The sequence below is a fragment of the Piliocolobus tephrosceles genome, chromosome 6 (assembly GCF_002776525.5).
Source record: "Piliocolobus tephrosceles isolate RC106 chromosome 6, ASM277652v3, whole genome shotgun sequence".
NCBI classification, from domain to species: domain Eukaryota; kingdom Metazoa; phylum Chordata; class Mammalia; order Primates; family Cercopithecidae; genus Piliocolobus; species Piliocolobus tephrosceles.
The window spans coordinates 147,974,912-147,996,751 of record NC_045439.1 but is presented as its reverse complement, the minus strand read 5'-3'; the positions used below and the strand labels follow the sequence as shown (position 1 = coordinate 147,996,751).

General features: G+C 55.0%; 2 protein-coding genes across 4 annotated transcripts in view; one reads left to right on the top strand and one right to left on the bottom strand.

The window, feature by feature from the left end:
* Positions 1-21,840, top strand: part of PAK6 (p21 (RAC1) activated kinase 6) — a 38,327-nt gene that overhangs the window by 1,191 nt on the left and 15,296 nt on the right. For all 3 annotated transcript variants that reach the window (XM_023189406.2, XM_023189404.1, XM_023189405.1), the window contains exons 2-3: positions 328-410; positions 12,825-12,936. The gene's annotated coding sequence lies outside the window, so the exon portion shown is untranslated. The remainder of the gene's footprint in view (positions 1-327; positions 411-12,824; positions 12,937-21,840) is intronic.
* C6H15orf56 (chromosome 6 C15orf56 homolog) lies at positions 11,437-12,610 on the bottom strand. Its single transcript, XM_023189407.1, has one exon. The coding sequence runs from the start codon at positions 12,533-12,535 to the stop codon at positions 12,074-12,076; it is 462 nt and encodes a 153-aa protein (XP_023045175.1). The 5' UTR covers positions 12,536-12,610; the 3' UTR covers positions 11,437-12,073.

The following is a 21,840-nucleotide window of genomic DNA, read 5'->3' as shown; positions in this document are numbered from 1 at the left end:
CTGCTGAGCTCACAGGGACACCATTCAGTGAGAAGGGTGCTGGCCAGGGCACGGCTTCCCCATGATCAGGACGCAGCGGGTGCCACCCTCAAGCCCCTGGTCCCCACAGGGCATGCCCCAGTGTGTGTCAGGAGGGGGGAGGTCCCACCTCCCCCACACAGCTGGCAGCTTTGCGGGCACCAGTGAGTAAGCTGCCAGAGGGAGGGAGGCTGTGTGCCCACAGAGGCAGGACGACACCAACCAGGAGCCTTCAGGAGAAGAGGCTGGGTGAAAAAAGCACTGAGGTTTTCTTTTCCTTTTTTTTTTTTTTTTCTATTTTGCCTGAAGGGAGTGCCGCTTCCTGGGCTAGAAACAAGCACCAGCCTGCAGTGGAGAACGCGGGGCCCCGCTGCCCAGAAGGAGCGGCCACGGTAAGGTTCCCCCTGCCGCTGCATGCTCCGGATTCCTGGGCTAGGGACAGGGGTGCTAAGGTGTCCAGGCTGCCTCCCAACTGGGACAGGGAGGCTGACTCCACAGCTGTGGGTTCCTGGGTCAAGGAGCTCCACTCCCAACCCGACCTGCCACCCTCTTCCCAGATTGATTGTGAAACAGTCCAACCCCAGCTGGACGCTGGCTGCCTAGCTAGAGGGAGAGGTGCTTGTTTCTGCTGTTCCTGCATGTACTTCCTGCCCCTTCTGGGCCAAGCCGGTGTCACCAGGACACCCCTATACCAGGCCCCTCTCACTTTACCGCCTCTGGGACATTTCCCTTGTGTATTCATTCCACAAATATTTAGGGAGCACTGCTGGGTTCCAGGCTCCAAGTCACACCCTTTTGCTGGGTTTCACCTGGCACAGATTCTGACTCTGAAACTCAGTGTCAGGGCAGGTTCAGGTAGCTGCCTGGCCGAGCGTGGTCACCCCTCACAGGCCTTGGGCTCCCCACCCCTGCTGCAGGGTGGATGACCTGGTCAGCTTTGGGGACATCAGGCCCAGTGAGCTTGGGTTTATAATGCACTGGGCCCCACCAGGAAGCAAGGCTAATGTCCTGCGGTCTCCAGTTGTCCTTTCCCTGGCATCATACACCAAGAGGTTTGTGCGGTTCCGCTTGGGGTCTTCCTGAGGCTGGTTCTGGTGGGAACTGGGCTGCAGGAGGAGAGGATGAGCTTAGGAGCCGTGTGGCCCCCAGGCCTGGTGGGCCTGGGACTCAGCCCCACGGGAGCTCATCGAGCTGGGGTTGAAGCATTTGGGGCAAGCAAGGAGTCCCCTCTGCAGGCAGACTTCCCTGGTGGTTGTCCTGGCCAGGCTTGGAGGTGGTACCTGGGAGCCCTAGTGAGCCGAGCGCCTGGTCAGGGAAGGGTCAGCGCCAGAGGCAAGCCCTTCTGGGAGCAGCTGATTTGGATGGAAGCTCTGCACACCTGAGATGGGGAGTGTGGGGACTGCACGGCCTGTCCAGCGCCCCGAGGACAAACTGAAGCCCTCCCGGACTTGCCAGACACAGGGAGGACGCAGTGGGTGGGGTCTCCAGCCAAGGAAAGCCCACTCTGTGCACAACTCCTAAGGATGACCAAAAAATTCCCCGTCCTGGAGGAGGCACGTGCACTCAGAGGCAGGAGGAACCCGTAAGTGTCTCTCACGCCAGTGAGTTCCCACACCTGGCTCCCGGATGAGGAGAATGACCCAGCTGTGGGGTATCTCCTGCTGCCTCACGAAAGGTGACTCTGTGCCTAGGAGTCTTCCACGAATGCAGAGCTGAGCAGGGGCTGCTGCCCAGTTGGGGGCAAAAGGGCCGAGGCTGTTGAGCACCAGGCAGACAACAGGCCAGCAGCGGGCAGCAGGCTGGGCCAGGAGGGAGCAGAGAGTACGGGCCAGCGCAGGCTGGGCAGGAGAGGAAAAGGCGCCCGGGGTCCTGAGGGCTCAGGAGGACTCCAGACAGCTGACCTTCTTACGCCAGCCCACTTCTGCGGGAGAGGTCCCCTGCATAGGGGACTGGGCAGGGAAGAGGCTGAGACACTGAAAGACTGAATTCCTCACCCAAATGGCCCAGAGATGCCCACTGCACACAGTGTCCTGGGTGCGGAAGGCAGGAAGGACTCATGGGAGGCTGTCCTGTGGACTGAAGCAGAAGGTCCTTCCCATAAGATGCCCTCGTCACCCTGAGCAGGAAGGCCCGGGCTGAGACCTGAGCAGCAGGAAGGATGCCAGTAAAGCTCATCAGGAGGCATCTGCCTGCCTGCACCTAGCGGGCCTCAAGGAGAGAGCTTGGCGGACTATAGCCAGCAGGTTGGGGTGGAGCATTGCAAATGGAAGCTTCTGAGGGCAGAATGAGTTCCCAACTTGCTGAAGCCAAGGCTGGCCCTCCTGCCCACGGCGAGCAGTCTGCCTGGGCCTGGGAAGCCGCCCCGTTCTGAGAGCTCAGCCCTAGGGCCCAGGAAGGGCTAAGGCGAGAAGAGTGAGGTGTGAGATGGAGGGGACCGTGTCTTTTCCTGGCAGGGTGTGGGGTCCAGGCCACACCTTGTTCTGACGCACAGGCTGCCAAGCAGATGACAGCCATGGCCTGCCTACTAGGTGCAAGCACTGGTGGCAGGAAGAGGGGGTGGACCAGGCAGGACAGAGCTCGTGCCCTGGGGATGCTTATAGCCCTGGAGCAGAGCAGTGGAGAGGAAAGCTGAGCCGAGCGTGGGGCCAACTGCACCAGAAACAAGCGGAGCCACAAAACCACGATCAGCCCCCGGGCGGCTTCGTCCTTTTGCCCAGTCTGTGTCCCAGACTCATCGCTGAACTTGGCAGCCATGACCCATCCAGCCCAGATAATTTATACATTTACACCAACACTGGGCGATGGTTCTTAACACAGAACTTTATAAAGATGGACACAACAGATAACTTGAGAATGACAAACAAAGGAAGCAGCAGCTTCTATCTGCAGTTGCAGGAGGAGGTGAAGGCTGGGGGAGACAGACCAGGGCGGGAAGAGGCAGGACGGTGGTTGGTTAACATGAAGTCAGCAGCGTGAGCCTCAGGCCCGGTGCTGCCTCTTCCTGGTGACTCGGGCAAGTTACTTCGCGTCTCTGGGTCTCAATTTCCTCTCCTGTCCAACAGAGATAATTATAGTACCTGCGAGTTAGGGTTGTTGAGAAGATTAAATAAGATAATAAGTGAATGCTCTGAACGGCATGACTGGCACGTACGTACATGTTCAGCAAGAGATAACTATTACCGCTGTGATGATAACTGGTGTCAGAGGAACGAAGTGCCAGGAGAGACCATACCTTGTTCAGGGGAATCAGGAAAGGCTTCACGGAGGAGGTGACTTTGAAAGAACCCTCCTCCGAGGAGAAACGAAAACTCTCAGAATGCCCGGGAAAGCTGGGAAGATACAATCATGACAGGTCTATTTTTTTTCCCAAATAGCACATTGTTTGTCCACTGAGACTTCCTAAGGAATAACTTGAGACTCCTCCTTCTGGGGTCTAGACTTGGAGATCTTGAGGACTTGAAGTGGGCTGCCCCTGGTGAAGGGATTGAGAGCCTAGCTGTGGCCCTGGCCCTACTCCTTTTGGGACCTGGAAGCTTTTTTCACATGCTGGCCCTAACTCCATGAGGAACTGCGTTCTGCTGCGTCCGATCTAAAGCCTACACTTGGCGATGCGGCAGCAGAGGGGCCAGACTGGGCCACGGCAGGCTCCGGACCACCCTGGCAAGTGGTTTAGAAATGCCTAGTAATCGTGGGCCAGGCACTGTGGTTCACGCCTGTAATCCCAGCACTTTGGGAGGCTGAGGTGGGCGGATCACGAGGTCAAGAGATGGAGACCATCCTGGCCAACATGGTGAAACCCCATCTCTACCATAAAATACAAAAAATTAGCTGGGTGTGGTGGCGCGTGCCTGCAGTCCCAGCTACCCAGGAGGCTGAGGCAGGGGAATCGCTTGAACCCGGGAGGCGGAGCTTGCAGTGAACTGAGATCGCGCCACTGCACTCCAGCCTGGCCACAGAGCGAGACTCTGTCTCAACAAAAAGAAATGCCTAGTAATTATGAGGCTCCATCTAAGAAACTTTCCGTTTTTCCTTTTTTTCTTTTTCTTTTTTTTTTTTTTGAGATGGAGTTTCGCTCTTGTTGCCCAGCCTGGAGTACAGTGGCGCGATCTTGGCTCTCTGCAACCTCCGCCTCCCAGGTTCAAGCGATTCTCCTGCCTCAGCCTCCCCAGTAGCTGGGATTACAGGCACCCACCACCACACCCAGTTAATTTTTGTATTTTTAGTAGAGATGGGGTTTCACCATGTTGGCCGGGCTGGTCTCAAACTCCTGATCTCAGGTGTTCTGCCCACCTCGGCCTCCCAAAATGCTGGGATTACAGGTGTGAGCCACCACACCCAGCCTGTTTTTTCTACAAAGGGTTATCTGTTCTGTGAATTTAGGAAAGGTAATCCTAAAGCCTGTTCACCTAAGAAAAATGAGGCAACCCCAGAGCATGACAGGCTTTCTTGGGCTGGGGGAACTCACATGCAAAAAAAACAGATTCCCTCATAACCACACGAGAGGCTGCAACCGCCTCGGCCCCAGCAAAGGGACACCTCTGCTGGCCAGCATTTCCTACTAAACCTCATCACGACACATCAGGCAGAGCAGAGACCCAAGTATTCACAGAGGGACAGTGACGACTTTTTTGTACACCTGTGGATTCTCCGTGGCAACCTATTCCCCAAAAGTGCTGTCTCGGTCAGCAAACCCCAGTGTCTCTCTGCCCAGGCAACAGTCTCTTGTGCTCTGGTCTGCCCACAGCCTCCATGCATTCAGCTCCTTGGGCCTCTTGCTATGGGGCCAGAAGCAGAGCTGTGTCCTTCAGGCCGTCAAGGACCTGGCTAGGGAATCCTCTGGGTGTCCAGGGAAGCAGGTTCAGAAAGCTCAGTTCAGCTGGGGCTGTGTTTTGATCTCTGATCCCAGTGCAGCGGGGACCAGCCCGCTCAACTCAGGGCAGACAGCAACAAACCAGTCACCTCTCCCGAGGCCTCCTGCTGCTGCCTGCCTGGTGACCAGGACTCCTGAAGGCTGCAGCAGCGGCAGAGTTAAAACTTTAAAACCGGGAAGACTGGTTATGTGGCTCAGCTTCCTGGCCTGAAGAGGCTCCAGCCTCCATTTTCTTTCTTTCAGCTTAGGGAATTGTGCAAGAAAGCACAGAGGGTGGAGGGAGCGAGGGGACCAGTTATTCCACAGCCTCCTGCACCACCAGAGCACGGTCCCAGGCCAGCAAGGAGGAGCTCTGAGGCGGAAAAGGCTGCCCCAGGAATGAGCTGGCCATCTCAGATTGCTGTAGCACATTCAAGCCAGAGGATGTTTCATCCAGCCCCCATAATTTTAAAGCGGGAAACAGGTCCAGAGAAGGAAAGTGGGAACTGAGGCCACACAGCTAACTAATGGCAGGGTGAGTTTCCAGCCCAGGGATCATCAGCTGCCTGCCCAGCACTCTTGCTACCCAGACTGCCCCCCACCCCGCCCCCGTGCTACCAAGGGCCCGTGCAGGAGGAGGCAGCAGCCACTGGGTAACCTGATGGATTGGGAGACGCAGCCTGGCCTGACACATTGGGAGTCTGGGCAGGTCCCTTCGCTCCTGGGTGCCTCCTGCCATCCCCCCAGCATCCTGCTAGACCTGAAACCACAGCCCAGCCCACGCTTGTCAATCAAGTGCTTCCCGAGGACGAACTTTGCACACGGCACCCAGGCCACTCTTGGGTACCAGGCCACTCTCTGATGAAGAGATCTAACTAATTTATGAATGGATGGATTCAAGTTCCTTTTATCCCAGGTAACTTCATGTCTGAAGCCAAAGAAGGGAGTCATGATGAGTGTCAGAGATGAAACAGAGGTTCTGGGCGGAGGGGAGGGGAGGCACCTGGGAGGCCCTGTTCCTCAGGTGATCTTCTGATCGGTGTAGACTTTTGACCCCAGGCAGGCATTTACTTGTCCAATAGCCACCATCAGAGGTCAGTTCCCAGAGGCAGGAGGCCTGTCACTTGTCGCCGGTCACCAGGCCCAAGCTAGACAAGAAAACTTTTTCTATTCCACTAGAGTGGATCTTGCTGGAAGACGATGTGTCTGGGATCCAGAAAGGTGGGGAGAGGTAGAGGTCTCAGATCCTGGGGAGGGATGGAGCCGGCCCCGGGGGGAAGAATGCAAGGCCACGAGTGAGCAGCATTCAGAGCTCCTGTGACGAGAGGGTGGTCAGGACAGGAGGAGGGGCTGCCTCATGGACGATGAGGTCCATCATCCTAGCAGAGGCTGTTGTACCAGCCGCTGGTGAGGGTATGGCAGTGGTGTTACCAGGACCCTGCTACGTCAGCGTTCAACTAAATGTCCCAGCAGGCCAACCACCCCTGCAGTAGTCCAGGGGCTCTGTCCGGTGTGTGCCAGAATACTGGGGAAGGGAGGACCCTGAGAAGCGTGGCAGCACAGCACAGATCCGCCATGTGGCCGTTAGGACATGCCTTCTGACCCAGGGCACATGCAGAGGTCCACAGACTCTAGGACCAGCTAGTTAGAGTTCCTAGGGGGCCGCACAGCCCAGAGTCTGTGTGTTTTGTGCATCTGGAACTAAGGTGTTCTGCCCAAAGTGTTGGAGGTGGGCCTCAGGCAACAAATACCATGCTTCCTCACACCCTTTTCTTCCTTGGAGCTTGGGCCTGGGCCCTCACCTAGTCAGGCGCAGGCCTCCGCTCCCCCACACTCACCTGTGCTTCCTGAAAGTCAGCCACTGGGGTCCACGCAGGAGTGTCACAGTCACAGCCCTGCCCCAATCTCAGACCTGGAGCAGTCGCTGGAAGCTCAGAAGGGAGAAGATAAGACAATGAAAGTTTCCCATTCAAGAAGGCATCCAGCTATTAGTTCTGCCAGCAAAAATGCCAGCCAGAGAGCTCAACTGCCAGCAAAAGATATTTGGATGAAACTTTGGAGGCCATTAAGAGCAGGCGCTGCAAAGCAATTGTAGCAAGAAGATATTAAATGAATCCATCATGTCTCTAAAATGAGTGTCCTTACCACAGATCTGGCTCTTGCTGTTCCCCAGCCTTTCCCAGGGTAGCCCAGGATGCACCTGGGATGGGTGCCGCAGCCTGCAATGGTCCCTGCATCTTAGGGGCTCCTCCCGGGTCACCAGGCCCCTTTGGGACTGTCAAGCAAGTTTAGCCCCCAGTGTCAGCTTGTGTTTGGGGAGGATGGTTTTATATATTCTCGTTGGCACAGGAAGCCTCGTACACATGCAGAACCTGAGGGAAAGGCAGGCAGAGACAGAGGCTCGACGTTCTGCTGAGGCCCAGGGTATCAGCAGGACACGTCTGTCCAGCAGCCAGGCAGGGACCCATGGGCTTTTCCAAAACACCTAACCAGGCCCCAGACAGTGCTACACCCTGGCGTTGGGCTCTCTTTCCGGAATCTGGGGTGAACAGACCTGTTGGGTTGATTTAGTAGCAAGTGGTAGTAGCCTTGTTTTCTGGACGAATCCTGGGATTCGACTCCGTGGCACATCAAACCAAGCTCCAGTGTGCACGCCCGGGGTCGGGGAGGGGAGCTTTCTCCTTGGTCCCTTCCGCAACTGTGAGGGCTGAGGGTTAAGAACCTCTCACCCCGTTTGGGGGTGCTGCTCCTCCATATTCCTGTATCCCAATGCTCTAGACCTCATTATTCCACCACCCTCCCAAGGGAAGGAGGTACCCTTTCCATTACACGCAGCAGGAAACAGGCCAGAGACATGCCATAAGTCTCGAGAGGCAAGAGGGCTCCCATCCGCAGGACTCCACGGCTCTGCAGCTAGACTCCGTCAACTTCCCTCCTGCCTGGGGCCCCAAGGGCCTGGCAGCGTCGGCTCCCTAGGCTCACACTTCCAGACGCGCGGAGGTCCGGAGGTTTGCACCTCCCTCTTGGTCCCATCAGCAGAGAGAGATGGGTGGTCCCATGGGGGTGAGGAGCAGGAAGAAGCAGGTGCCGGGCAGCCTGGAGGAGAGTGGGAGGAAGGGATTTTCCCCCAAGAGTGCCTCTCTCCCAGGCCTCGGGCTCCAGGGTGAGTGGGCGGGGACCCCTCTGGGAGCCCCGGCTCCTCAGGGCTCCTCCTGCCAAGCATCCAGCACACGTGCCCCCACCTCCCTGGCAGGTCCTGCCTGAGGGCCTGAGGCGGCTGGGCCGCTGGGTCTGTGAAGGGCAGACGTGGGATGCAGGAACTTCAGGCAGGGTGCTGGCTTGTGGCCAGGAAAGCCTAGCACCGGATTCCTAGCAGGGGACTCAGTGACAGAGTGGGGGAACCTGAGGACCCCTCTGCCCCTCACACCCAGTGCCATGTGGGGGTCCTCATATGTTACTCAGAAACAGGGAGGGACAGTCCCCCTACCCCCACCCCCAGCCCTCTTGTGTCTCATGTGACAGCCTTCCTGGGCAGTGGTTTTTTAAAAATACAAATGCCTTATATTAAGGTCTGAGTTGGTCTCTCCCCACTGCCTGTTCAAACATTCCATGGCGCCAGCAGCCTCTAAGCAGCAGAGTTGAGAGAACCAGCTTTGGGGTCAGATACACTTCCATTCAAATTCCAGCTCCTCCACTCAGTAACTGGCTTACTTAGTCTTTCTGGACTGGATAACAAAATACTGTGGACTGGTGGTTTACAAACAACAGAAATTTATTTCTCACAGTTCTGGAAGCTGAGAAGCCCAAGAGCAAGATGCTGGCAGATCTGGTGTCTGGGGAGGGCCTGCGTCCAGGTTCAGTGGTGGCTGTCTTTTTGCTACAATCTCACATGATGGAAAGGGCCAGGGATCTCTCTGGGGGCCTGTTTCATAAAGGCATGAAGCCCATTCACGAGGGCCCTGCTTTTGTGACTTAATCACCTGCCAACAACCCCACCTCCTAATACCCTCGTATTGGTGATTAGGTTTCAACAAATGAATCTTGGGGGGGACATAGGTTTCAACAGATGACTCTTGGGGGGACACAAACATTTGGTCTATAGCAGTAATTAGGACACCTTCAGCTGTTCTTTAACCACCCCAAGCCTCAGTTTCCTCATTCGTCAAATGTGAATAACAATTGTACAGGACTTCCATCCCAGGGTTGTTGTGAAGACTGAGGGAGGCAGCACAGGTACACAGCTTTGTACGGGGCCTGGTCCACGGGAAGCATGCCATCATTGGCAGCCATTATTATTTCTATTATTAGGGGAGGGCGGAGCCGCCCAGGGGAAGGAGGCTGGAAGGAGTAAAAGAGCTTGTTAGTCGCCTTCCTCATCCCCAGGAAGCTTTTCAAGTCATGGAGCAGAAAGATGCAGGGAAGGGATAATGTGTTTGTCTTTCTAAACCACAAGCTGATCCGTATCTTTCCTCTTTGGCCCTAGCCCGAGCACTCAGCCCTGGCTGTTGGCGCTCAGATGTTACAACAGGCCCCGACAGTCACAGGCTGAGGGAGAACCGGGAAGTACCTGCCCCACCCGACGTGCCCGCCTTGCTGCCCTCCCAGACCATACTGGTCTGCCAATACCTCCGAGATGGCACCACTCCAAGAGCCATGTCCCGTGGTGAAATGTCCGTTTTGGGTGTCTCTTCCAGAGCTCCTACCCAATTTGTAGAATGGGAGTACATGGACAATTCCTTCAACCAGAAGGTCTGTGCCAGCAGCCAAGGTTCCTCAAAGGAGGATGTGCCTGGAGCCCCCTGTGCTCAGCATGGCAACCTGGGAACAAGGCAGAGGGTGGCACGTGGAGGCTGCAGGAGACACTGTCCCCAGACTGCTCCTGATGCTTCCCGTGCTGTTGTTCTGCCCTTTCCTCCTGGGCAGGGCTGAGCTGGGCATGGATCAGAGGAGAATAGAGAAGGGGGAGAGTCACACACAGGAATTCATCACTCAGGACCTACCCTGAATGGATGATTCAGTGTGGATCCCCAGCTGTCTCAATGTGTGGGGAGGGGGGTGGCAACGGGGGGGACCGTGCAACCCAGTGCAGCTGAACTTCACATAGATGAGACTGGAAGTGCAAAAAACTGGTGTTGTGATGGACCTGAGGGGTTCCCCAGTGTAGTCTTGTACCCAGTTCTCTGGCCTACCCGACTGACCGTTATTCTTGAATACCTCCAGTGATGGGGGACTCATTACCTCCTTAGTCAGTCTAACTTGACCCTCTGCCTCTCTCAAGGCCCCAAACCCACTGTAGCTCCCAAGGAGTGGGAGGAACCCAGGGTTTCCTAGAGTTACTCTCTATAGGGTGAGGATGGGACTTGGCTAGTAGCCATTCTAGGATACCTAAGCCTGGATTCAAACCAAATTAAATACCAGTTCATTTCTGGTAATATTCTAACATTCATACTTTATCGTAGTTCTGTTCAAAAGTACTGCTTGGAGCTGTGATTTGGGTATATAAGGCATTTGTAGTAACAGAAAATAATTCGCATGTGCATTCATGAATCAGTAAAAATAATTTAGGGTGTCGATTCCAGGTTAGACAATATAATGCATTTCATTCTAGCTTTGGTTCATGGTTCCTTTCAAATCCTCAGCAACTAATCTCTCCCGCCTCCACGCAGCATATTCTGCTTCTGCAGCCAGCATCCGGCCAGTGCACCCATGTCCTTGGGTAACTCATCTGTGGGGGGAGCCATTCTTGTATCACCTGGTCCCCCTCCCACTGCCCCCTCATCCGAGGCCTAGCAGTCAGCTTCCTGGGTGACCACAGGAGGTCAGAGTTTGTCTAAGTGGGTCAGGCCTCCAGTATTGTCCAGTCAGAGGAAAGAGAAAGAATCTGCGTGGGAAAGACACAAAGAGGAGGAGGAGGAGACGACGGAGTAAGGGGAGGAGAACAGAAACTAAATATAAATATTGTGTTGGGGATGTTGGGGATGGCAGCGAGGACCTATGGTTAGCTGGCTGGCTCCCACACCACTGTCCCATGGCACACAGGGCCAGCGTCTGCACCTGGCACCATGCTTTTCCAAGGAAAGCTGAGGGCATTGGGCTTGTGGTGCAGCCACACAGGGTACAGACCCGTTTGGGGCTGGCAGGTTCCCATGGGTTGCCTGATTTCTATTTGGTGGGTGCCTTAGAGTAAACTGTGTGTAACCAATACAGCCTGTAATGCAAAAGATTGAGTCATGAGTAGCATTGATACGTCTAAAGAATCAGTGAATTAAAATAAGTGGCCATAGTGACCTCAGTTAATCATTGAAGTCTGAGGTGCCCAACAATGATTTTTTTTTAAATCCCTGCACTGTCCTTGGTCCCCGCTCTGTGACACTGGCAGTCACCCAGCCACCACTTGAGGGCAGCCATTTAGAGTTCACATGTACTGAGTTTCCAAGCCAGAACCTCCTCAGCACTCAGCACTCAGCACTCAGAGACAAGAGCACACATCTTCTCTCTGGGGGCCCACGACAAGGAGAGCAAAGGTCTTCTCACTTCTTTATTTGGGGAAGCGACGGGTGATCCCTGTCCCTTCCCCCAATATAGAAAACACCCGGTACCCCAAAAGAAACATGGCACGGGGGCAGCCAGGAGTGAGCCCCTTGGAATGGCCATTCTGATCTCAGGCAGGGACTGCTGAGGACAAGCAAGGGAATGCCGACTCTGGAACAAAATCACAGGCGGAGAGCTCCGGAACAGGCCCCAGCCCTCTGGGGTGCGGGTCTCCTGCCCTAGGACTCTCAAGCTACAAAGTCCTCAGGACTTAGGGCTGCACAAGGTCTAACAAGGGAACTGGAATCCCTTAAATCTCACTTTCCTGCCTGCGCAAGGGGCTACCTCAGCACAGTCTTAGGGCCCTGTCCGCATGGGACAGATCATCCAAGGTGACAGGTTTTCGGACTTCCGCGTGGGCTCTCCAGGATGTGTGGGTGGGCACACGCGGCCCCGCGACAAAGGAGAGTCGGCCCGCGGCTCTGGAGCGTGCATCTGCGATGCCAGTGAACCAGGTGCTTACACACAGCCGGCACCCAGCTGGTTCTCCGGCTCGGGTCTCCGCGAGGCGGCCACCGGGCCGTGGAGCCGCAGGCAGGTCCCCGCGGCTGTGGCCGGCCAGGGCCGGGAGGCGAAGGGCGGGCGGGAGCTGGGGGCAAGCAGGTGGAGAGAGAGTTAGGCAGCGGGGCGCCCCTCGGGCAGAGGGGCTCCTGGCCAAGGCCCCAGCGACCCTCGGCAACTTCTCCCGCGCTCTGGGTTCGCCGCCGAGTCCCACCTGAGGCCACACCCTGAAATCAAAACCGCGGCCAGGTGAAGCCGGCGCTGCACCAACGTGTAAGCGCGGCCCCTCCTCGGCGTTCCCGCGCCGAGGTCCCTCCCGCGGAGGGCGGGCCCGGCTCCCACGGCCTCTTCGAGCGTTCCTGGGCTTCCTGCTCCGCAGGTGGGTGCCCCGGCTGCCCTGGAGGGTCGCGGCGAGAGGACAGGCCTCCCAACACGCGCGGCCCCCTTCCTGGGTGCCCATGCCCCGAAGTTCGGGACCAGCTGGCGCCAGGCGAGGGGCCTTGGGCGTAAGCATCTGGAGTTCCGCGCCCCCGGAGCGGGACCTCCCTCCGCGGGCGCCCGCCCGGCTCGGGGCATTCGCGTCCCCGAGAGGGCGCAGCAGTGGGGCCTGCGAGCGGGAGCCGGGTGGCCGCGCCGGGTCGGAGTGCGGCGGGAGAGGGGCCGCCCCGGAAGCGGTGCTGCGCCCAACGTCCCCTTCTCCCCGTGAACCCCGCAAGGAGGCTGCCGCCTCTTGCACCTGAGCCAGGAGTTCAGTGGGGAGGCGGGCGCGGGGCGGTTCCCAACGCCTGGACGCCAGCCAGTCGCAACACCCGCGGGAACACTCGCTACATTTGCCATAATGCATTTCTGATCTGTTTCCGCGCAGGCCTGCGGAGGACTGGCCCAGGAAGGTCCCAGGTCTTCCCTCTCCTCGGCACCTAAGAGAGCGGTCCAGAGCGGGTGAGGAGTCTCGAGGAACAGGCGGAAGGCGCCGGAAGGTGAGTGAGCGAGCGGCCCCCGGCCCTAGAGCCTTCTGCACCCATTTTGAAGAGCAGGCAGGGAGGGACAGTGGAAAGGCAGGTGGCCCTCCTGGGCTGGCTCCTTCCTGGTACTGCTAGGCAGCGGAGGTGGTCCCTTCCAAGTGCCGTCTCTCGATCCTTAGTGGGTGCATGTTAAGTCACTTCCACCACTTTGCCCCATGGCCCCACGGTAGGCTGGTAGACGTCAAGGCCTCAAATGGCCCGCCCTGCCCCTGGGCCCATCTTCAGGTCTGATTGCCATCAGGTCTGATGCCAGTCCTGGGTGAGGGTGTCACCGCGGCAGAGTGCAGGGAATTCATGCTGGGGAAGAGGTTCCCAAACAGGAAGGGTGGTGGCAGGCCCAGTGGCTGTGCAGGGCAGGGTGGGAGGCAGCCGCAGGAGACTCCTGCAGGAGTCATAGGTGAAGCTGCCGCTCCACACATCCCAGCCCACTGCTCATTCCCCAGGTCTCCAGACCTGCTCAGGTGGCATCCGATCTGGAGTGCAGGTGCTGCTAGGAGCCCTGGAGGCTAAGCCATGAAGAGCTCCCAGGGTTGCATTTTCTGTACTTGCCCCATTCTGGTTTTGTTTTTTTTCTTTTGGTGGGGGGGGGCGGGGGGCTTTTCTGACTTGTTTTTCTGGGTGAAGGGGGCAGAGGGGCTCAGGTCTGTATCCATGCTCATTTTTCGTGGCTGGTGTGGCATAGGTTGCCACACTGGGTAAAAAAACGCCTGATTCCATGCAAGGTTAAGAGTCAGCCTGCAATGCCATGAATTCCACATGGTCCATAGGACAGTAGTCAAAGACACATTTGGAACCAAAGAGAGTGGGGTTTGAATCCATCTAGACTTTGCCTTTGACTCCTTAGACAAGTTGCTTCACTTCTCTACGAACTTATAAATGGCCTCATCTGTAAAATGGGAATGCGAATGCCTTCCTCATAAGGCGGTTGTGGGGAGTAACTGCCTCATCAGCCTCCAGCTGCCATGTTGGGAAGGGCTAAACCACTCCGAGTGCTCCCATCCTGGAGAGCTTTGAGGGCAGTCTGGCTGTTTGGCAAGCTATTGTCAGAGGGTATTAGAGCAAAGCAATAGGAATAAAGTAAAGGTAGGGGTCCTTGGAGGGCACTCGAGTAGTGAGAGACCCTGAGGGTCTCTGGACCTTGTGGTAACCGAGGGAAGGGGCCATTTCTGGAAGAGGATCTGGCTTGGGTATCAGAAACAGCAGCGTTCCCTGCATGTCACACATGTTCATGTGTTCATGGGTGACTCTGGAACCTCAACTGTTGCCTGGGACAGAGGGAGCCCTCTGGCTTGAGCTTCCAGTCCCATCTCTGCTACGCATAGCTGTGTGATCCAGGGCAGGTCATTTGACTTCTCTGGGCACTGGGCATTGTGGATGAGCCTGGAGTTTGGAGTTGGAGAGATCTGACTTTGAATCCCAGCTCCACACTTCATGTCTTGGACAGTTACTTCTCTCTGAGGCTCTGTTTCTTCATCTGTAAAACAGACCTTGCAATAGCTACAATTGGCCATTAAATACACTAATAAAAAGCACCTAGCACAGTCTCTCCTGGTGGGCACTTTATTAGCATACCTTTCTTTTCTTACCTCCTCCTCCTCTCTCCAGCTCCCTGCTTTCTTTAAAATGGGCCCAGCAGGTTCAGCCCAACTCACAGTGGTGGTGTGAGTATAAGGAGATGAAATAGAGGTCTGGAAAGTTAAGGGCTCTAGGAAAAAAGGCAATCTTGTGATTAGGGATGCCAGAGGTTCCTTCTACCTAGGCATTGAGGACCCTATGCTGAGGACTCAGACCTTTGTGCACAGAGGCTGTGGAGAATCTAGGGTAGTGAGAAGGTTCCTGGCTTGCAGCCCTCCCAGGAAGCCATTCTTCAGGTCTTGCCTTAGAAATAACAGCACGGCCAGGAAAGCCCAGTGCTGTGCAGCAGGAGGGGACAGGCAAGAGTTGGGATTCGAGGTACAGTAAACGGAGGTCAGAGGGCTGGTCTGGCCTGAGCTGCTGCTGGACCGCAGCAGTGTGTGTGCAGGCTGAAGCTGGGCCCAGGAGGAGGGCCTGAGTCAATATTGACCTTCCTTGGCTGGCCGGCCTGCTCTTCAGCCTCTCATTCAGCTGGAGTGTTGACACAAGCGGCTGAACGAGCTGTATGATTGTATTCGTTTAAACAGCAGCCCATTATCTGTCGTCCGGGGGCTCACTGGGGCCGATGGTATGGGAATGGTGACAAAGGCAGGCAGCCCAAACGTTTTGACAGCTTACGTGTCCTGCTCTCTGCCCTGGCCCATGCTGCATCTCTCTGGGTCCCTCAAGTGGGACAGCAGAGCTTCAGGGTCCTGCTCATCCTCCCAGGGCCTCTCCGCAGTTCAGCACAGTGACCCTGGGCAGGTTGCCTGAAGCTTGTGGGCATCCACATGAGGGCCACGACCTGCGTCTAGCACCTTCCTCCCCTGCAGGCGACAGCTGAGCAGAAAAGCAGATGGAATGTCCTTCCTCCGTGTATTTTGGGGGCTAGGATAGGGTGCTGGGGTGCCGCCTCTCCTGACTCTCGAGTCATGTGAAGAGGAGCAGATGGCAGACTCGGACCCCAGTGGAGGCTGAGGTGAGACAGAGTTCAGCTCCACATAAGGATCAGCGAGGGGACAGAGGGGACAGAAGGCAGGGGCTGCAGGGGGAAGTTTTCATCGCTGAATGAGTTCTGGCAGAGTGCGGGCAGCCTCCTGTTGGGAATACCAGAGGGACTGCAATTTGGGCCGAGGGGAAGGTCAGACCATGTCAGGAGCCCCACAGGTCTTGCATGACCATCTCTTCTGGCTGCAGAAGGTTGGCCTGGGGCAACACCTGTTTGGAAGAAGCAAACAGCCGCACAGGAGTGAGGATTTCCTCCCGTTTACCATGGTCCCCAGAGCCTGGAGTAGATTAGGTCCGTAACAGATACTTTTTGAATAAAGGAATAGTATGATTTCCCAGCCGGGCACAGTGGTGTGCTCCTCCAGTCCTAACTACTCAAGCAACTGAGGTGGGAGGGTGGGTTGAGGCCAGAAGTCCGAGGCTGCAGTAAGCTCTGATCGTGCTACTGCATTTCAGCCTGGGCGACTGAGCAAGACTCTGTCTCTAAAAAAAAAATTTTTTTTAAACAAACTTCTAAAGGTACAGTTTGAGAAAAATCCTTCTGGCCAATGAGAATAGTCCATTGAAAGACTGTCTTCTGTTCACAGTAATTCTCTGCCAAGGGTCGGGTGAGGCCTGTCACCTGTCAGAATGTGTGTGGGATGACAGTTCCCAAAGGGGGTCACGAAGAGGTCAAGAAACCCTGCTGCAGGTCTCAGGGCGTCAGGGCCCAGCCCTGGAGGTGACAGGGTCCTCTGGAGGCCACTCAGACAAGATGCTGATGGTAGTCGCGTACTTTCCTAAGTTTTGTAGCACTCGGGGGCTCACCTCTGTCTTGGGGCTGTGATTCAAGAATGGGCCCTTCCCCAGAGTGTCTTGGGTGGGCCTGAGAATACAAGAGGGTGGTGGTAGGAGCAGATGGCCACTGCAGCCAAGTTCACATCCGGTTCTGGGTCAGACTCGTGGCTGCCTCTTCTTTGCCCCTTGGCTTGAACAAGTCACTTCGTCTCTTCTTCTCTGCATCATGGAGACAGTACTAGTGCTACCTCACAGGCTTGTGGCGAGGAGATCACATGTGTGAAATGCTCAGCCCGGAGCCTGCTGCTTACAACTTACGCTAGGCGTTTCCTGAGTGACGACCATGAGAAATACCCAAAGCCCCTCCGTGAGCAGGAACAGATGCTCCCCCTCACTGTGCCTGGAGAAGCTGGCAGAGGTGAATTAATCCATCCCTTGTCACCTACAAAAATGCCGAGGGCTACAGAAGGCAAGTAGGCCAAGGTCACAAGCTGGAACTTAGGAACACCAAGCCCAAGGTCCACGCCCGCTCGGCCTTGTGGCTCAGCCACGCTGAACCGGCGCTCGGCCTTGTGGTCAGGACTTGAGCCCTGATAAGCAGACATGAGCCTCGCTGTGAGAAAGCCGGGGCATGACACCCCCCCTCTCACTCCCTGGCACCTTCAGCAACCCAGGAGCTGGCCCACTAGGCAGCAGCCTCCTCTCTTCCCAGTCACCTGGCAATGGCAGGGAATTCCACCAGCTTCATTTCTAACAGCTTCCCAGCAATCCCAGCACTTACACAGCCAACCCAATGCTGACCCCTCCAGGTGGCTGCAAACCCTTTAGACTCACTTTTTGGAAGCAGCTTCCCAGCCTCAGCACGTTCTTGGGAATCCCTTCAGTGGGCTGTGCCCTTTCCTTGAAAGGGACTCAATATGTGCGAACAGCCCAAACTTACCCTAGGCCAGGTCTGGAGGGTCAGGTGGGTGACCACGTGGGGTACCACCACTTCTGGTGAAAAGTGGGCTGACGGGTTAGGAGGACAGCTGAGGTGGGCTCACAACGGCCCCAAAGGCAGTTCCCAAAGAGGAGTTCTGGAAATACCAGAGCATGTTTGAAACAGGCAGGTACATTCCCAAGGGGTCTGCCTCGCACAGCAATGCTCATTTGAATGCCCACGCTCTGGCTTGAGGTTTAAAGGCAGACTTATCCTCTGTAGTGCCACCCTGCATTTGTGGGACCCCGATGGCTCTGGTGGCCCTGGCATCCCAGGGCCTGGCACAGGGATGTCTCCTCTCCAGGGAGGAGACGTTGTTGGGGAGGGTAACCCACCCACAGCGCAGCCGCTTTTCTCAGCTGTGGACACTAGACCAGCCAAGCCTCAGTGCCCTGCTCTGGGAATCCCCTTGTCTCTGCAGAACAGCAGCATCTGCCACAAACCTTACCCCGCTTCAAGCCAAGGCTGCAGGTTGCCTCGGGCTTGGTGTTCCTGAGTTCCGGCTTCAGGCTGAGCCCCTGCAGAAGGGTTGTGGGCGCACCCTGTACTGGAGAGAACACACACCTGCTGTTTCTATAGCTTTTCCTAGGTGCCAGGCCCTGACCATCACAGCCCCCACCACGACCTCTTGGAAACATTTTACTCACCCCTTGCTGGGTGGGAAAACACCTGGTTCCTTGCAAGGTAAGGGTCAGCCTGCAAGTTAGGACGGCCCCAGGCCTCGTGGCCTCTGACTCACAGGTCAGCCCAGGAAAGAACTTAGCAGGCTCCTTCCCTGGAGGGGCCAGCCCTGTCCTACATATCTCACCATATCTCACCCGTTTCTGTTCATAAAGACCTCCAGCGAGAGAGAAGAACCACAGCCAACTCAGTCTGGGTGAGCATGGTGGACAGAGCAGGGGCTCCGGAATCAGATCTGGGTTCAAACCTCAACTCGGTCATTTCCTGGTTCTGCGCCCTCAGGCAAGCTGTTGAACCTCTTTGAGCCACATCTGGATTTGTGGATAACAATTCCTCTTCTCAGGGTCGCTGTGAGGATTAAATGACTTAACCTTCGGAAGGGGCTTGGCACATAATAGGTACTTAAGAAAAGTTCCTTCCCTTTCTGTGTCTGAGACTGCCGCTCCTCCAACACCACTGTCCCACTCCTCAGCGACCCCAGGTGCATGGCTCCCTGAACTGTCCACCAACTCTGCCCTCAGGTTTACTGGAGGTAGCAGCATTTCCTTCAGAAAGCCTGTGCCAGGAACTGTTGGCCCCCACTGGCCAGGCTCTGGCTGGAGGAAGCCCCCCAAGCTTCCTTCTTGAACTGGTTTGGGCTGGACCCTTCCCTCCCAGCCCTGGGCATCCCCCTGATGCAGTTACGGGTCAGCCAGCAGGAAGATGTCCGCAGACATCCAGAAGAGGGAAGTTCAAAGCAGTCCTCACACACGGCGGTGCATTTCCAGCCTGAGGTGGAATCTTCAGTGTGGCCTCCCTCCCCTGTGTTAGGGCAAGGTGTCAGCCAGGAGGGGCTGGGGCTGTGCCCGAGCTGGCCGCCCCGCTCTGCTTGTTGCCACTTCAGGGTCTTAGGCTCACATCACTTCTTTCAAGCTAGGCAAGAGAAATGGCAGGGTCTGGCTGTCTGAGGGGAAGTCCTCCTCCTCCCTCCTCCTGGTGTCTTCTCGAAGGAAAGCTGCTCCTCTAGATGAACTGCGTGCCGATGGAGATGCTAGAGGGGTGACAGGTAACAGCCGGCATGGCCTGTTTGACTTAACCTTGGGGCCTCATGGCTGGTGCAGCACCTGCCTCCGTCAGCCCGGCGGCCTTGGAGATATGGATGGGAAAAGGAGCCCTGGAAATGGCAAGTGCAGGCCCTGCGGACCGGGTGGGTGTGCTCTGAGGACGTGGCCTGATGCTGAGGAGAGTCAGGGCATGTTTTGTCCTGGATGATTCACTCACGATGACCAGGGCAACTCTGGTCCCATTCAGGTGGGCGAACGTCTCTTAGGAACTCAGTCTCCATGGATCACTCTTCTCTGTATTTAAAAATACTTTGTTTTCGGCCGGACGCAGTGGCTCACGCCTGTAATCCCAACACTTTGGGAGGCTGAGGCGGGTGGATCACCTAAGGTCGGGAGTTGAAGACCAGTCCGGTCAACATGGTGAAACCTCATCTCTACTAAAAATACAAAAATTAGCCAGACGTGGTGGTGGGCGCCTATAGTCCCAGCTACTCAGGAGGCTGAGGCGGGATAATCACTTGAACCTGGAAGGCAGAGGTTGCAGTGAGCCAAGATTGCACCACTGTACACCAGCCTGGGCAACAGAATAAAATTCTGTCTCAAAAAAAAAAAAAAAAAAAGTGTTTTTTTAAGAGAAGCAATCCGTCATCTTTAAGGAAAACTTAGAAAAAGAGTAGAAAGATATGATAGAAGGAAATCACCTGTAGCCCCACCAGGAAAATGGGACAACTAATATTTTGATGTATTTCCTTCAAATAGCCATTGCATTCACACTGCATTGACAAATTACCATAGGCAAAATCTTTAGAAATCCCCTACCCCTAATCTATATCATCAAGAATTCCACTTTGGGCAAAGAAAACCTTGATCTTTAATTTGTGTCTGGGACGTATCAATGTGGACAGGTTTAGGCCCCAGCAGGTTGTGGGCTCCAGGAGAGCCCACCAAACCGGGCCCCTCAGAATGACCACACTGGACCTGAGGGAAGGGACAGCCAGGCTACGGGTGCCCGCCATCACTCCCACCGGCTTTGTTATTTTACTTTTCACGCTGAGGTCTGTGATCTGTCTGCATAATTTTGGAGTATGATATGAGTTCATTCTTCCAGATTCATTTTTTTCCATGCAGATATCAAATTATTTCAACTACATTTATTACAAAGATCATCCATTCCCCCAGCATGTTGCAGGGTCACCTTTGTCATTAATCAAATGACCTCATACGAGTGGGTCTATTTTTGGATTCTCTCTTCTGTTCCATTGGTCTATTTGTCAATCTTTTTGCCAATTCCATACTAAATTGATTATTGTAGCTTTATAATAAATCTTAGTATCTATTTAGTATAATCCTCCAATTTTGTTCGTTAAGATTGTCTTGGCTATTCCTAGTTCTTTATGTTTCTGTATACATTTTAGAATCAGTTTATCAGTTTCTACCAAAGGAAATATGCTGGGATTTTGTTTGAGATTTAAATAAATCTGCAGGTTAACTTGGGAATAATTGACATTTTTACAGTATTGAATCTTCTAATCTATGAACATTCTTTAATATCTTAATAATGTTTTGTATTTTCCAATATAAGGACTTTGTATATCTTTTTGTTAGATTTATTCTAGATATTTTGTATTTTTAATGTAAAATGGTATCTTTTTAAAAAAATTTTTTTTTTCTTTTTTTGAGACAGAGTCTCACTCTGTCACCCAGGCTGGAGTGCAGTGGCACGATCTTGGCTCACTGCAAGCTCCGCCTCCCAGGTTCACACCATTCTCCTGCCTCAGCCTCCCGAGTAGCTGCGACTACAGGCACCCACCACCATGCCCGGCTAATGTTTTGTATTTTTAGTAGAGAAGGGATTTCACTGTGTTAGCCAGGACGGTCTCGATCTCCTGACCTCGTGATCTGCCCACCTCGGCCTCCCAAAGTTCTGGGATTACAGACGTGAGCCACTGCGCCTGGCCCCTTTTAAAAATTTTATGTTGTTACTGGTGTGTAGAAATCCAGTTGATTTTTTAAAATATTGACCTTGAGGCCAGGCATGGTGGCTCATGCCTGTAATCCCAGCACTTTGGGAGGCTCAGGTGAGTGGATCACAAGGTCAAGAGATCAAGACCATCCTGGCCAACATGGTAAAACCCCATCTCTACTAAAAATACAGAAAGTAGAGCTGGGCGTGTTGATGCACGCCTGTAGTCCCAGCTACTTGAGAGGCTGGGCAGGAGAATCACTTGAACCCGGGAGGCGGAGTTCTCAGTGAGTCGAGATCACTGCACTCCAGCCTGGCCAACAGAGCGAGACTCCATCTCAAAAAGATATATATATATATATGTTGTCCTTGAATCAAGGACCTTTTAAATTCACTCCCTTAATCCCAGTGTTATGTAGATTCTTCCGCATTTCCTACTTACACAGTCATGTTGTCCCAATGAGTCCTGGCAGCCCCCTTTAGGTGGTTGATTTTCCAGAGCTAAGTGATGGCCTCTGGTTTCTAAAGCTCTACTCCCTAGCCCCCAAAGCCTGAGCTCAGCTGATTGCTTCTGCCGACTCCCACCCTCACCATCGCCACTCCTGGCCCTGGACAGCCTCTGGGCTGTTCTTCTTTCTTCTCCAGCCTCCCTGCTGCCTCTGGGAAGAACTTGTTCCGGAATGGCTCGCTATTAGAGTGGACTCAGGAGAGGCCCCCAGAGTCACTGAGACCATTTGCTAAAGATGCTCTCCCTGTGCATCCCCAGAGCAAAAGCTGAGTGCATGGGAGGGGCA